Here is a 14733-nt window from a genome sequence, read left to right as displayed (position 1 = left end):
CTGTCATTGTTATTGTTATAAAATAATCATAATCTAGTTCCAGGCAGTCCCATCACGGAATTAGCTGTGGAGTAGTAGGATTTACTATAGAGCCATTTTTAGTAAAACATTTAAATTTATTTATAGATAATGCTTGAACAGCGACTGGGACTTTATTATAAAAGTGTATCCATAAGATACATAATACCCTTAAAGCTATTATGGACATAAACTCCACGACTTGACGGCGGAAAGATGGGGTATTGTATGAAGAAGGGTATCGTCCCTCTCCTTCTTACATACCGGTTTGCTGGCTTGCGTGTCAGTACTCGTATTTAGGCATGACACGTACACGAAATCAGTTGTTGTTTTTGTGTTCTTACGCCATAACACGATATATTTAAGTATCAATCTGTTATTTTTAAAGTGATAACCCTCACTTCTGGGATTAATTACAGAAATTAAATTTATAAGCATCATTTATGAACGATGCGGGACTCGAACCCGCGACCTCTTGCGTTCCGTGCGAGTGCTCTTCCACTGAGCCAACCATTCGAGTGACGTGTCGTTCATGATTCTTGATATATCTTTTTCAACTCTCAGGTTGAGGCATTATCTACAGAATCTACTTTACAGTTGATAACATGCTCAGTTTCAATTCAAATTGACTTCAGATATAGCTCTTTAAAATCTAATCAATTTGTTATTTCTTAAACGGTTGGCTCAGACTAATAGAGCATTGTAGGTATATTTCAGCGGCATAGTAAAATAATTGAACCACTAATTGTATTTACGGGAGCAGGACGTTCAGCTGATGGTAATTGAAACGCCCTGCCCATTACAATGCAGTGCCGCTCGCTTCTTGAAAAAACCTCAAAAATTCAGAGCGGCACTACAATTGCGCTCGTCTCCTTGAGACATAAGATGTTAAGTCTCATTGGCCAAGTAATTTCAATAGCTACGGCGCCCTTCTGAAAAAAACACGACCGTTTACGGCAGAAATAGGCGCCGTTGTGGTACCCATAATCTAGCCGGCAACCTGTGCAAAGGAGCCACTGATGGAGGTGGGATACTGTTGATTAATACCTTACAATAAAATTGAAATAAGAATTATAATTCCATGTCAAGTAGTAACAAGTGAGCAGTATGATTAAGCAGACGCGTGTGTGATTATTTAATTAGCGATCTCGTAACGAGACGGGGGCGACACGACGTTCACTGAGCCAAAGCTGAGAAGTTAATTAACTCACTTATTACAAAACATCGCTTAAGCTAACTTGTCTCAACAAACTTTATACTAAAAACCTACTTGTAGAGTGATACGATCCAGAATTGAAAATACGAATGTTAGAAAAAGAATTATAATCTATAATTTTATAATTATGTAACTCGACTTCGCTCTTGTGATTCCTCTGGTGTTGCCAGATGATCTGTACGCGTATTTCTTTTTTCCTGTTCCATAAAACAACATATAAATTTTATACATACAATTTAAGAAGTTAATATAACTTAACATCTTATGTCTCAAGGTGACGAGCACAGTTGTAGTGCCGCTCAGAATTTTTGAGGAGGTTTTTTAAGAATCCTGAGCGCAATTGTCACAAAATATAAATCAACGTCTTCGTCTTGCAGTTATCTAATAATATTTTTCTCATGTTTAGGGTTGTAGCATTTAAATCCTGGGATTCGTTTTAAAGTCTTCATCAACGCCTGTCCCTTCTTTCCCATAAACTTTAAAACACACCTTTTGAGGATAGCAATTATTCATTAAGATCACCCTTATCAACTGGAGTTGTACTGTATCTAGCACACAATTAGAGCCATATATTACTTATCATTTTTTTTTTTTGGCGTGTTAAAATATTTGATTTTTAAGGTAAATCATTGCTTTTTTTTATTACTAATTAGCAATTTTAATTAGCGTGAAGAACTTCTAAGTAGATCGACGCTGATATATTTGTCAGTTCGTATAAAATATATTCTGAAGAAATAAAAACTTCATTCACATAGCAGTCGTAAAATTATTTCTCATTTAATGTTTCTCATTTCAACTTTTAAATTCCTACTTTTCAGCGCTTTGAAACAGCCTTACTCGCAGAAAAGTATTTGATGGAAAATAATAGAGTTTCACATAATTGAATCGGAAAACAATTAGCTTTTGCAGTAATAACGTTCAACCGTTGAGGGGCGAGTGGAAGTAACAAGTTGCCAACGACATGTAACAGCCCAACTTTATATCCCGTTAATAAAACACAATTTCATACAGGCTCGCTTTGATATTGTACCTTTAAGGGTGGGTACACACGGACTCCTCTAAAATAAACAGTTTTAGAGTTGAATAATGTTTACATCTGGTTTGAGGTTTTGGGTAAAAGATAGCGTTGACAACAAACAAGGTTTCTGTTGTTGTCTAGTAACCATTTTGTCGATCCATTGATAGTTAAAAATTAAATAAATTTAATGTACATATCGTTTTTGTTTGTTTTCAAAACTGTTTTGTTTGAGCTTGTAGTCCAAAGAACAGCTATTTAATAAGAAAAATAAATAGTTTTAGAGTTGAATAATGTTTACATCTAGTTTGAGGTTGTGGGTAAAAGATAGCAAAGACAAACAATATTTCTGTTGTTGCCTAGTAACCATTTTGTCAATCCATTGAAAGTTTAAAATTAATTAAATTAAATTAATTAATTTTGTTTGTTTTCAAACGGTAATAGAAAACTATTTTGGTTGAGCTTGAAGACCAACGGACAGCTATTAAAAGAAATTTTTCCAACCAAATGTTTTACTCAAATTATTGTCGATCTATTTGTATATTGAAATGAAAAAGTCTGCAATATTCATTCTGACAGGACGGCTTGTTCAAAGAATGCATAACAATATATATTATGTCGAATAACAAAGTCATGAAGCCCTTCTAGACCTGAACAACTGGATGTATGGCGAGTGTCTATAGTGCACTCCTCTGGGAATTTCTAGGTACAACAGTTACATGGATTTTTTTCTGCATTCTTCTAGGTCGATATGAAATCCGTCCCGTCAAAAAACAACTACGTACAATTTTAAGAGGCCAGTAACGTTCTAATGAGTGATCAAAAAACAAGACTTGAAGGCAAAATAGGAAGCTCTAGTGATTTTGTATTAAATTAAGGTTCAAATTTCGCTACATATTTAGGCCGGTTGTCTGAAGTTTAACTCGGTCCGTAAATGATGCGTGCGACTATAATTCGCTTACTCTCTCTGTCAAACTGATATTCACATACATTTCAACTCACTAGATTATATTCAACTAAGTACATTACGATACAAGTGCACAAAGTAGGTCGTTCCCGCACAAGGGAAGCGAGTGCAGGAGTGCGCACGAGTATCGTATACTACTTGTCCTATAAAGTTGCGCAAAGTTCAACCTCTATAATTATTTTCAAACATTCCTGCACGCTTAGCTACATTCCCGAATGCTCTTGTCAACGGGTGGGAAAATGGTACTTTGCAAACGCAAATGCCTGCGCAAAATCGAACTTTGCGCACGATAATATCGGTTACTTGTCGCACAATGTCGAATTAAAATTTACATTAAATACTTGAGTTGAGGTTGACGCGTCTCATAGTTTAATTTAATAAATAAAATTATAATTTAAGTTACAAAAGTTTAAAAACGAATATGGAGTCGAAAATAATACATAAATCGTCGCATTTGTAATACAAAATAGTATGTGCACGAGTTGCGAGTAGTCAGGAGACTGTGTTGGCTATAGACTCAACTAGAACAGTTTCAATACTTGTACAGAACTGCCGGACTATACTGAATACTCTGGAAGAGTTAAACAGAGTTACACTTCGATGGGTTCCAGAACATACAGGGATCGAAGTCAATGAATGCGCTGACGAACTTGCAAGAATTGGTGCTAAAAGCACTCAATTTGGCCCCGCACCCTTCTGTGGTGTCCCAAGGAGTCTTGTTAAATCAACTCTTGATACATTATGTTCACAAGAGAGTAATAAACTCTGGCGCAATACTACGGGCTTAATCCATTCCAAAACCCTAATCCAAGCCTTCAATAAGAAGGCCAGAACTAGGGCTAAGTAGGAAAAACTTACGCATTCTAAAACACCTCCCAATCTTAGACCTCAGAAATTGCAGAGTATGTAGACTCTGTAATACTGCAGATGAAACCCCATTACATATTATCTGAATGTGGTCCTTTAGTGCGTAAACGTAGCATCTCTTTGGGGAATCCTATTCTTCAATCACCTGAGATACGTCAGATCACTGCAAACATAAAATAAAATTAATGAAAAGAATCATTCTTAACAGTGAGTTATAGTTAACAGTGACTATCACAGAAATTAAATTTGAAAACAAAATTTATGAACGATGCGGGACTCGAACCCGCGAGCGCTCTTCAACTGAGCAAATCGTTCGAGTGACGTCTTCTTGTTCGGCGTCTTTTTTTTTGTTTTCAAGTTTTATTTGTCTAATTAATGTCAGAAGTGAGGGTTATCACTTTAAACAAAAAAAAAATTTTTTTAGTGGGTATCACAATAGATCACATTGCTCTCAGTGAAACAGGGCTACACTGCACTGTACTAAAGCCGCTTTACAAATCATAACCATAAGTGATAGATTTATTATTAGTAAACACTTATGGTATTAGTAAATTCAATTATTTATATACCTCATATAGCCTCGAGAGTTCGAGAAAAATATTTAATCTAAAGTCAAATCAAATCACATTATTCATGTAGGTCACGGAAATGACACTTATGGGATGTCAAAAAAATATTTTTTCTAATTGAATCTACCGCTGCTTCGTAAAGGGTTGAGCTAATGAGAAGAAGTAGCAAGAAACTCATTGTCACTCTTTTATATCAAGATATAAATTTACATCGATTTACAAATCATTGCAATTACAATTTAATATGTAAAGTGATGCAACAAACATACTCGAACGTCAAATAGCCAATTACCTACACGAGTAAGTCAAAAAAGTAAATGTAAATTAATACAAAAGTTCACAATCCACACACACCGTAAATAAATAAAGGTATTCCGTGAGCATTTTATAAGCGGTTATAAATAAAAAATATATTAATATTGTATATGTATATATTTTTCGTAAGAAGGTATGAGTAATAATATGTCATTAATAACATTAAACTCAGCTTTCTATAACTGCCCAGACTGTGCTATAGTGTACCATAAAACGGTTACGACAAAATAGAAACAATAATATAGAAATAAAATAGTTATTGCTTGTAGATGTGACCTAGCTTTATTGTTTATCGTCTGTCAACTTGAACGTTGTTTCTCAGCGAATAGTTTCGTGAGTTCACACCTTTATTCACTAAATTTTCGCTCACCCTACGTTTAAGGCCATTAGCATAATAAAGTTATAAATTGTTTTCATTTAAATTTAATTTGACAGCGAACGCTACGCGGTGATTGGCTGTGCGATGTTTTGATTGATGTTAGCTTAACTGTTAATTAATTAATAGAATGTACAGAATATTAAAGGCTTACTTTGAATTATAAAGCTTTAGAAATAGTTACGGAACCAAGAAACCTCTACTTCTTACATCAGTCCCGTCAATTTGCTATATTTTTAGTTTTGGCTGTTTGAGAATGGGCCGCGAAATAATGCACAAGTTTTTTTTTAAGTATGAGTATGTGTATGGCTCCTATGCACAGGATGTCGGCTAGATTATAGGTACCACAATGGCGCCTATTTCTGACGTGAAGCAGTAATGTGTAAGTAATATCGTATTTTGCGCCGGGCATCGTAGCTAGTGAAATTACTGGGCAAATTAGACTTAACATCTTATGTCTCGAGGTGACGAGCGCAAGTGTAATGCCGCTCAGAATTTTTGGGTTTTAATTACCATCAGTTGAACATCCTGCTCGTGCTTTCGAATTTAAGACGATACGTCATACTAGGATTAAGAAATCTAACTCGCCTTTCGATGCCACACTGTAGATCGTAAACGATATGCAATCATCGACCATAAAATATCAGAGAATTGGTTAAAAAATTAATGCAGAATAAATTAAACTATGGCTAGAAGATCTATCATCGTCATTAAACGGAAGACGTCCACTGCTGGACAAAGGCCTCCCCCAAAGATTTCCACGACGATCAGTCCTGCGCTGCCCTCATCCAACGTATTCCGGCTTAAATTGAGTTAGTTTGAGTTTAAGTTCTTCTATAGTTTAAAATAATTCTATAGCCATTAGTGTGAATATTTTAAATTATTTATTTGATAATATTTTTGAATTATAATTTTATAATGTGTGTAATATACTGGGTGGCCGAGAAGTTGACATTCAAAAGCTAAAATTTGAATTTGGCTCATTTTATTAGCCAATGTTCTGAGAAGTTTTTAAAAATAGGCTCCCATTTTTTTTCCCTTGAACATTTCACGAATTTAGCTGGACCAGTTATTTTGAACTTACGACTCAATTCTAAACTAGTTCCGCATTGTCTAAACTATTCATAGTTTCTTATGTCGTTATTGCAACTGTAGTTAATAATTATCAACAATAAAGCGGATAGAAGAGGAAAAAATTATTATCTCCTAAACTACGCAAAATCGTAGAACATTCATAGGGGGTGATTCGAATACTCATCACCATGAGCCTTTCAAATTTTAGCTTTGAACGTCAACTTCTCGGCCATCCTGTATATAAAATATTGACAATTTAATATTTCTATGCCTATTTATTTTTAATTTATTTGTACCTATTTTTAAATAAAATAAACGATACATACGAGTAATATGTTTTTGGTATAAGTACCGTGTAATAATTAGATGTTTGAACTAAAAAGCAGTTATATCACCACACAACAAGAAAATTACCTTAAATAAATAAATTATTTTGGGTATCATCAATCCAAGCGAATTCCTTCTCGATTTCAAAATAATTATTTTATACCGAAGTCAGATTATTTCAAGCAACAAAATTTACTTCAAATTGTTTGTCTTAGAGCCTCACTTCATGTAAGAGTTGATAGAATCCATTATATAATTGAAGAGGCGGATTCCGAATGTTTAATTGAGATATAATTATTGTTTATAGATAAATACAAGTATTGTGGGAATTCGATTAATAAATTCATTTGAAATTCACACATTTTCATCTTGCTTATGACATTAATATTTGCCGTAACATAACTTTACTAATTTTGGGTTCTTTCTAAAAATTAACAATTGTTTCATATATTTGTAGTGCTCAAAATTTAATTTTGATAATATTTTAATTCAATCATAATAAATGAATAATATATTTTCATTTCCATGGATAAGGATTGACAGTAATCACTATATAGATATACTATTAACGTTAAAAAGCTTAATATGCATCCCGGTATGGGAAACACGGCAGGCTCAAAATAGCCTGATGAGGAACGGACTCTTTATTCTACATAAATAAATGAACTACAACCTTGTGCGCTGTTTCCCGGAAGATACGACATGTATACTTTCAAAAAAAGCGCGTACACCTTCCTTAAAGGCCGGCAACACTCCTGTGATTCCTCTGGCGTTGCAAGAGAATGTGGGCGGCGGTGATCACTTAACACCAGGTGACCCGTACGCTCGTTTGATGTACAATGGCCGTAATATAAAAATTGATACTTTTGTCATCATGCATCGTAATTGTAGAGTTATGGATGGGCTCTTATAACTGAATCACTATTGACACTGATTGTAAACATATGGCGAACACTGGTTTGGCAACGCATCGTACCTTTGTCGACGATTTTGCGAGCCAACGCGGTTTTTCATTTATGGCACAGCAATAAATATCACGCGATATGCCGTTTGTACATTTATCAAAGCTGTTTTTATAACGTTATCTGTACGAGATCTGTCATGAACAATATATACGACGTTTGTTAAATAAACTATGTAGATAAACGCGGTTCCGTTTTTAGATATCGTTATAAATATGTGATTCGATTTTTTATTTGTTATAAAAGAGAAGATATAGATAAGGAAATATACAATAGGCATGATTACAGCTTTTGGATTCACGTTCTATTATGTACCTATATACCAGCTGTTTTGTCTCAGACAGTATTTTGAAACTAACAAAGGGTTGCTGAAATGGTTTGGACACGTGGAGCGAACGAGTGAAGAAAGAATGACTTATCAAATATATAAGGCAGGTGTGTGTGGGCAAGTCGGCCGCGGGAGACCTCGTAGAATATTCGTCGACCAAATTGGGGACGTTTTGAAAAACAGAAAGGTCCGAAGCACCCGGAACCGGCGAGCATGTATGAAAAGAGAATGTAGAGGAAGCGCGTGAGGTTTGTAAGGATAGAAAGGATAGATTCTATTGTCTCTGCCTACCCCGTGTGTGTTTGCCTCAGAAATAAACAAAAATAGTAATAAAAAATTGATGTATTGATATGTTTCTGTCTTAGGTCCGTATTCCAGGTGCCATCTCAATATGCTACACGCGATCACGTGTATTTTATTATTACATTACGAATTGAGAAATTTGCCTTCTGGGAAACCTAGTCTAGTTTTTAAATAATACACAAAATTGAGTTAACTAAAACTTAATCGGCAGTGCATTTAAGTATGGTAATGGGCGGGGTTATTACTAGTATTTTCTTTGATTTACGCGAGTGATACACATTTAAATAAAACACTTTTAAAGGCTTAATTGTAAATGTGTTTTTATATTAGTTTTTGCGTAAAAGTTACATTTTTATTTTAATTAACCCGACGTTTTAAGACCTTTTCAGATCTCGTTTCCAGGTGGACTGCAGATGAAACTAAAATAAAAATAAAAATGTTACTTTTTACGCAAAAATACATGCGTTTTCATTCTTTATAAGTGTTTTATTTTAGAGGGGTTATTACTATTAAGGAAATAGAATTACATTTGATATTTATTAATTTATTATTATTTATATAAATATTTATTTATAGTGATAACATATTGCGTGTTCAGTTGTAGATAGTTACATGGGTTCTACGTTGTCTCTGAAAGGACTCAGACGAACCGACATGGGCACTTACCTATGTATTGCTGCCAACGGCGTCCCCCCTACTCAGAGCAGGAACTATGAGGTCAATGTGCTTTGTGAGTATTCAGTTTTTTTTTTTTTTGTGACGTCATTTCGTATTATAAAAGCTCTTATGTACATAAAACATACATAAATATCATAGATTTACAATACACTAACATAGAGACCAAGAAAGCGAGCAAAAAAAAGCGAGAAGAACATTGTTTTTTATGACATTATAGGACGAGACGAGCAGGACGTTCACCTGATTGTGATTGATACGCCTTGCCCATAACAGTGCAGTACCGCTCAGGATTCTTGCAAAACCCAAAAATTTGGAGCGCCATACAATTGCGCTCGTCATTTTGAGGCATAAGATGTTAAATCTTATTTGCCCAGTAATTTCACTAGCTACTTCGGCGCCCTTCAGACTAGAACACAATAATGCTTACACATTAGTGCTTCACAGCAGAAAAACGGCGCCGTTGTGGAGCCTCCAACTGGTAAAAGTATATAAGTAAATCTCTAACGGAGAATCTATTGTTACTTAAACTGATTGTTATTTGCAAGTCGTAAACAGTCAGCCACGCTTGACATTAGCTCCTTAGTAATGAAACCACTAGCTAACGCACACAATATTAATAAATGAAAATTCACCTCGTTTATTTAAGGTCTATGGGAAATATATTTTATTAAAAACATTTATAAGTATATTGTTTAAGATTTGTTATGTTTTTAAAATGACAACCCTCACTTCTGGTATTATTAACACAAATAAAACTGATAACAAAGTTTTATGTATTTATTATATTTTTATTTAATTAAACGATACTTCACCCGAACGGTTGGCTCGGTTGGAAAGAGCGCGTGCACGGAACGCGAGAGAATGCGGGTTCGAATCCCGCATCGTTCATAAAATTATCTTTTTAGTTATATTTGTCTAATAAATCTTTATCTTTAAAAACATTACAAATTGATTAGATTTGCAAAGAGCGACATCTCAAGTAAATTTCTTATGAACTATAAAATAGATCCTGTAGATGAAGCCACAACCTAAGAGTTGAACAAAGCATAGAATATTTTATAAAGGATACGTCACTCGAACGGTTGGCTCAGTTGGAAAGAGCACTCGCACGGAACGCAAGAAGGCGCGGTTTCCGACAGAGCCATTTTTTATTTAATGAAGAATAGACATAATTCTAAAAAAATTTTGAAATAAGTTATGTTTCAATTTTCATTCAGTTCCACCGATAGTCCGTGTCGCAAGCTTGGTCGTATGGCGTATGACAGACATGCAAGTAACTCTACAATGCTATGTAGAGGCTTCCCCAAAGTCTCTTACTACGTGGCAACGCGGGAAATCTCATTCAGGTAATCTGGTTTATAACATTAGGTTATTGAACATCCGCAGGGCATTTGTGGCTCTTATGGTAACTGCTATTTTAGAGTTAAATGGAATTTGCCATGTCAAGTATACTAATAGAATTATGCTGATGGCTTCAGCATGAAGAAAATCCGGCTCTTTTTAATGCCAGGCTATCTTAGTTGGCGCTAAGCTACTTGCATCGACTGTACAATACAGAAATCGTCACAAATGAATATTTTTTTTAATGATAATATGGAATGAACGAGCAGGACGTCCATCTGATGGTGATTTATACGCCCTGTCCATTACAATGCAGTGCCGCTCAGGATTCGTGAAAAACCAAAACATTCTGAGCATACAATTGCACGCTCGTCACCTTCAGACATAAGATGTTAGTTTTATAGTAGTTTGCCATTAATTTCACTAGCTACGGCGCCCTTCAGAACAAAACACAGTAATGTTTACACATTACTGCTTCACGGTGGAAATAAGTGCCGTTTTGGTAACCATCTAGCTGGCATCCTGTGCAAAGGAGCCTCCCACTGGTGTCTTTGTGTAGATTGTTCATTGTACAAGCACTGGCAGTTATTTTGGCCAGTGAATCAGCCTGGCTATCCATCTCGTTCATGCTGACAGTATTCTTGTCACTTACACTTCCACAAAGAGTTTGCTACATGGTAATAGATGACGTATAGCAAATAAAATTATGTGCATTGTTATGTAATAAATAATGGTTATACTCGTAGATAATATGTGCCCCGAGTATTTGATGATTCCAATAAGATAAAGAATAATTTTAAAATTTATTTTACTTTCATCATAATTTTAGTTATTGAAGAGAAAAATTCATGTGCCATAAATACTTGAAGAGGGTAAAATCATTCAAATTCATGTCTTAGAAATAATAATAATAAATGTTTATTTCAGACAAACATCCATATTGCATAAATTTACAAAGTCACAATTACAATCAGTCAAAATTACAAAAGAATTACAATTATTTAAGAATATTAATTTGAATTTGAATTGAAAAAAAAAACAATAGATATCTACAGCTTTTTACGGTTGTTACTATGATGCACATTTAACCAATATTTAAAAATGGGATTGTTCAAGTACTCAGACAAAGTAGAAATAATTTTGTTGCTAGAGCAGCGTATACGCGACCAAAAGGATGCTATCCGTAATCTATTAAATGCGAAGAAATCATTGATGCCGCCATCTTCAAACATGCTGGACATACAGTACCTTAGACAATATCACACACACACACACACTCACGCCTTGTTCTCGTCGGGGTAGGCAGAGACAATAGAATGCCATTTGCTTATATCCTTACAAACCTCACGCGCTTCCTCTACATTCATTACTCTTTTCATACATGCTCGCCGGTTGCGGGTGCTTCGGACCTCTCTTTTTCTCAAAACGTCCCCAATTTGGTCGACGAATGTTCTAGACAATCTCAGTAGAATATGCATCATTATACTGCACCCTAATGGTACCATATTCGATTGAAGTTTTACCTTATTTGACATGTATAACAATTTTGACAGTTTTGAATAATATGATGAAATGTAACATATTAAATATTATATTTCATGTGAAGACTTCTTTAGGCGTGCGATTTTATTCTGTGGGTATTGATCTAAGGCTTTCACGTTCGGTTATGTAACTCATAGAGCGCAATCATTCACATCATATTATTACCAAAGTAATTTATTTACTTTTATCTCTTTATATTATTTCTAAAAGTGTTTTTTTCTATCGTTACCTTTTTTGATATTTTTCTTGTATCGGTATTTTTTTAGATCTTTTTCATAATATTTCACCAAATTTAGTGATTCAAACATTATTTAAAATTTTCATTCAAATTAATATACATTTGCTTAAAAATAATAATAAAAATAATTAACTTTGTTAAAAATAATTAACATTGTGTTATAAGTAATGTTGCTATTTTTAATTATTAGTTATTTATTAATTATTAAATGATACTGTAAGACTAAATTCCTGTATTTTTTAATCAACTTCAAAAAGGAGTAGGTTCTCAATTTGATTGGTATTTTTTATGTATGTACACCGATTACATGAGATTTATGATCTGATTAACATGATTCATCTATTATTTGATGCGGAATGTTTGCCATTTGGTTCCATAAAAATTTATTTGACATAGTTTGGCCCAGTACTTTTCAATTTATGAACATGTTTACTGAATATTTTTGTTTACGTTAATGATATAATCATAGTTTGAGTACACCTTTTTTCGGAGTTTTCATTTAGGTTGATTATTTAATATTATAAAGTATTAGCCCGTGTCTCGATAAGCGGGTCTTAGGCTACCTGTCATTCAAAGCCGTCTTCACGATATTTCATTGTCTCAGAAGAACGTGAAATAGAGATTCAAACAGCATTTTTTCGGAGTCGATTAATTCTTTCCGTTCCCGTTTCTTAGGATTTATATTTTTTAAGGCATGGGGAGCTTTCGTAGGCCTACCCAAAGTTACTAAAGAAAATTCTATGTAGTATAATATGACAATAAAAATCAACGAAATACTTTGCCATGCCAAATGTAATTGCGGGTACTGTTTAGCTTCGTCTAGAACAAAACAACCCAAGCGGTGCCGACTTAAACCCTATTAATAGGTAGTATTTTATTCATATTAAAGGTATCAGATTTGCATAAGAGATTTATTAAACTTAATCTTTATTAAGTTATTTTATACTTTTCAGTTTTTGAAGTCGGGTTTTTTAAACATATATTTTTTTTATTTAGATTTGATATTCAAATTTAATTATTTCTAGTTGAATCTGAACACTATCGGTGTCAAGTTTCACATGGTGGTTTCGTATTATTACTTTATGATTATATAGAATTAAATGTCAGCGAGAAGTCATTTTAAATTTGGAGTAACATTAAATTGCGTTTATTAATAATACAAAATAGTTTAATGTCACTTTTTATTCACAGGGCCAAAATTATTGAATAGCTCGAAGTATATAATAGCAGATGATGTACTCAACAAGTACGCGGTACGAATGAATATGACGATCAATCGTTTGAAGAAAACAGATTTTGGGGAATATACTTGTTCTGCTGTTAATGCGTATGGAAGGGCTAATGCATCCATAACATTAAAAGGTTAGTAGAATAATTTCACATAATTGAATTTCTTAAAATAATTTAAGTACTTACTTATATGAAAATTGTGAAAATTGACTGCAATAAACAACAATGAAACATGAATTCATATCAGATTTTTTAATAAGTCAAATAAGTCATATCTTCAAGATCGAGATAAAAGTAAACTTATTATTTTGTTTTTAATCAACAGAAACACCACAAAAGACAACAACAACGACAACGACAACGACGACGACGACAACAACATCTACAACAACAACACAGCGGCCGACAACAGCTCGAACCACAACAAAACCACCGAAGCGACACCTCAAGAAACAGCAAACACAAAATGCTATTGACACCGAGGAGGCCGGCCTCAACAATGCCTTGAATTTCTACAACATCAACATCTACACTACAACAAATAATAGTCACAATCATAATCGTAACCATAATGATATAAATCAAAGAGCTGAACGACAAAAGATTCGACCATCGGGTCCACCGAGACATTTTGTTGTTTACAACAAAGGCACCTTTACATCAACATGTATGAATTATCCTATCTATATTTTTATTATTTTATATACAATGTAATACTCTATCTAAATATCTTGTAGTTTGGTAGCTGTTTAAAATAATATTTAATTTACTATGGTTATGTTAATATTAATTAAGAATATTATTTTAAATAAAATTTTGATGATTGTAACTATATTACTGTGAAATTAAATTCCAAATTTTATATCAATCAATGATAGAAAAATCGTAACGAGACAATCATTATTGCTTATACAACTTAGGTTCGCTTATTCTTAAGACAATAACAATGCCTAAATAATAAACCCATGCTATTGCATGTATTTGAATAATGGACTATGATAATGATGTATGTATTAAGTAATTTTATAACCATTTAATATGTTATCGATTTCAGTACTAATTGATATTTTAAAACTACTTTAAATATCTAATGGTATGATATTATATTCAATATGTGTATCAGAATAAGTATAAGAAATGATGGCTGTTTAATAATTGTAGGATTGCATTGTTATATGGATGAATTATTACGTATCACACTTATTAAAGTAGATATAAGGCATGAAAATGATGATCGCTTTTACAATAATTGTAATGTATTGACAATAATGCTTAGATATTAAAAAGAAAGAATGTTTGAGGTCCTTTAAAATGCAATAACAAAAGCCCTGTACCAATATTTAACAAGGAGGCAATTTAGAAAAATG

At 33.5% G+C, this 14733-nt stretch overlaps 1 protein-coding gene across 1 annotated transcript in view; it reads left to right on the top strand.

The window, feature by feature from the left end:
* Positions 1-14253, top strand: part of LOC126965789 (lachesin-like) — a 126351-nt gene extending 112098 nt beyond the window's left edge. Inside the window, exons 6-9 of the mRNA XM_050809557.1 lie at positions 8936-9067; positions 10233-10361; positions 13328-13498; positions 13692-14253. Coding sequence (XP_050665514.1) covers positions 8936-9067; positions 10233-10361; positions 13328-13498; positions 13692-14080 — 821 coding nt within the window. The 3' untranslated portion in view covers positions 14081-14253. The remainder of the gene's footprint in view (positions 1-8935; positions 9068-10232; positions 10362-13327; positions 13499-13691) is intronic.
* Positions 14254-14733: the final 480 nt, after the last annotated feature.

The sequence above is a fragment of the Leptidea sinapis genome, chromosome 8 (assembly GCF_905404315.1).
Source record: "Leptidea sinapis chromosome 8, ilLepSina1.1, whole genome shotgun sequence".
NCBI lineage: Eukaryota > Metazoa > Arthropoda > Insecta > Lepidoptera > Pieridae > Leptidea > Leptidea sinapis.
Note: the sequence above shows the minus strand (reverse complement) of the source record. Positions and strands in the feature narration are given on the sequence as shown.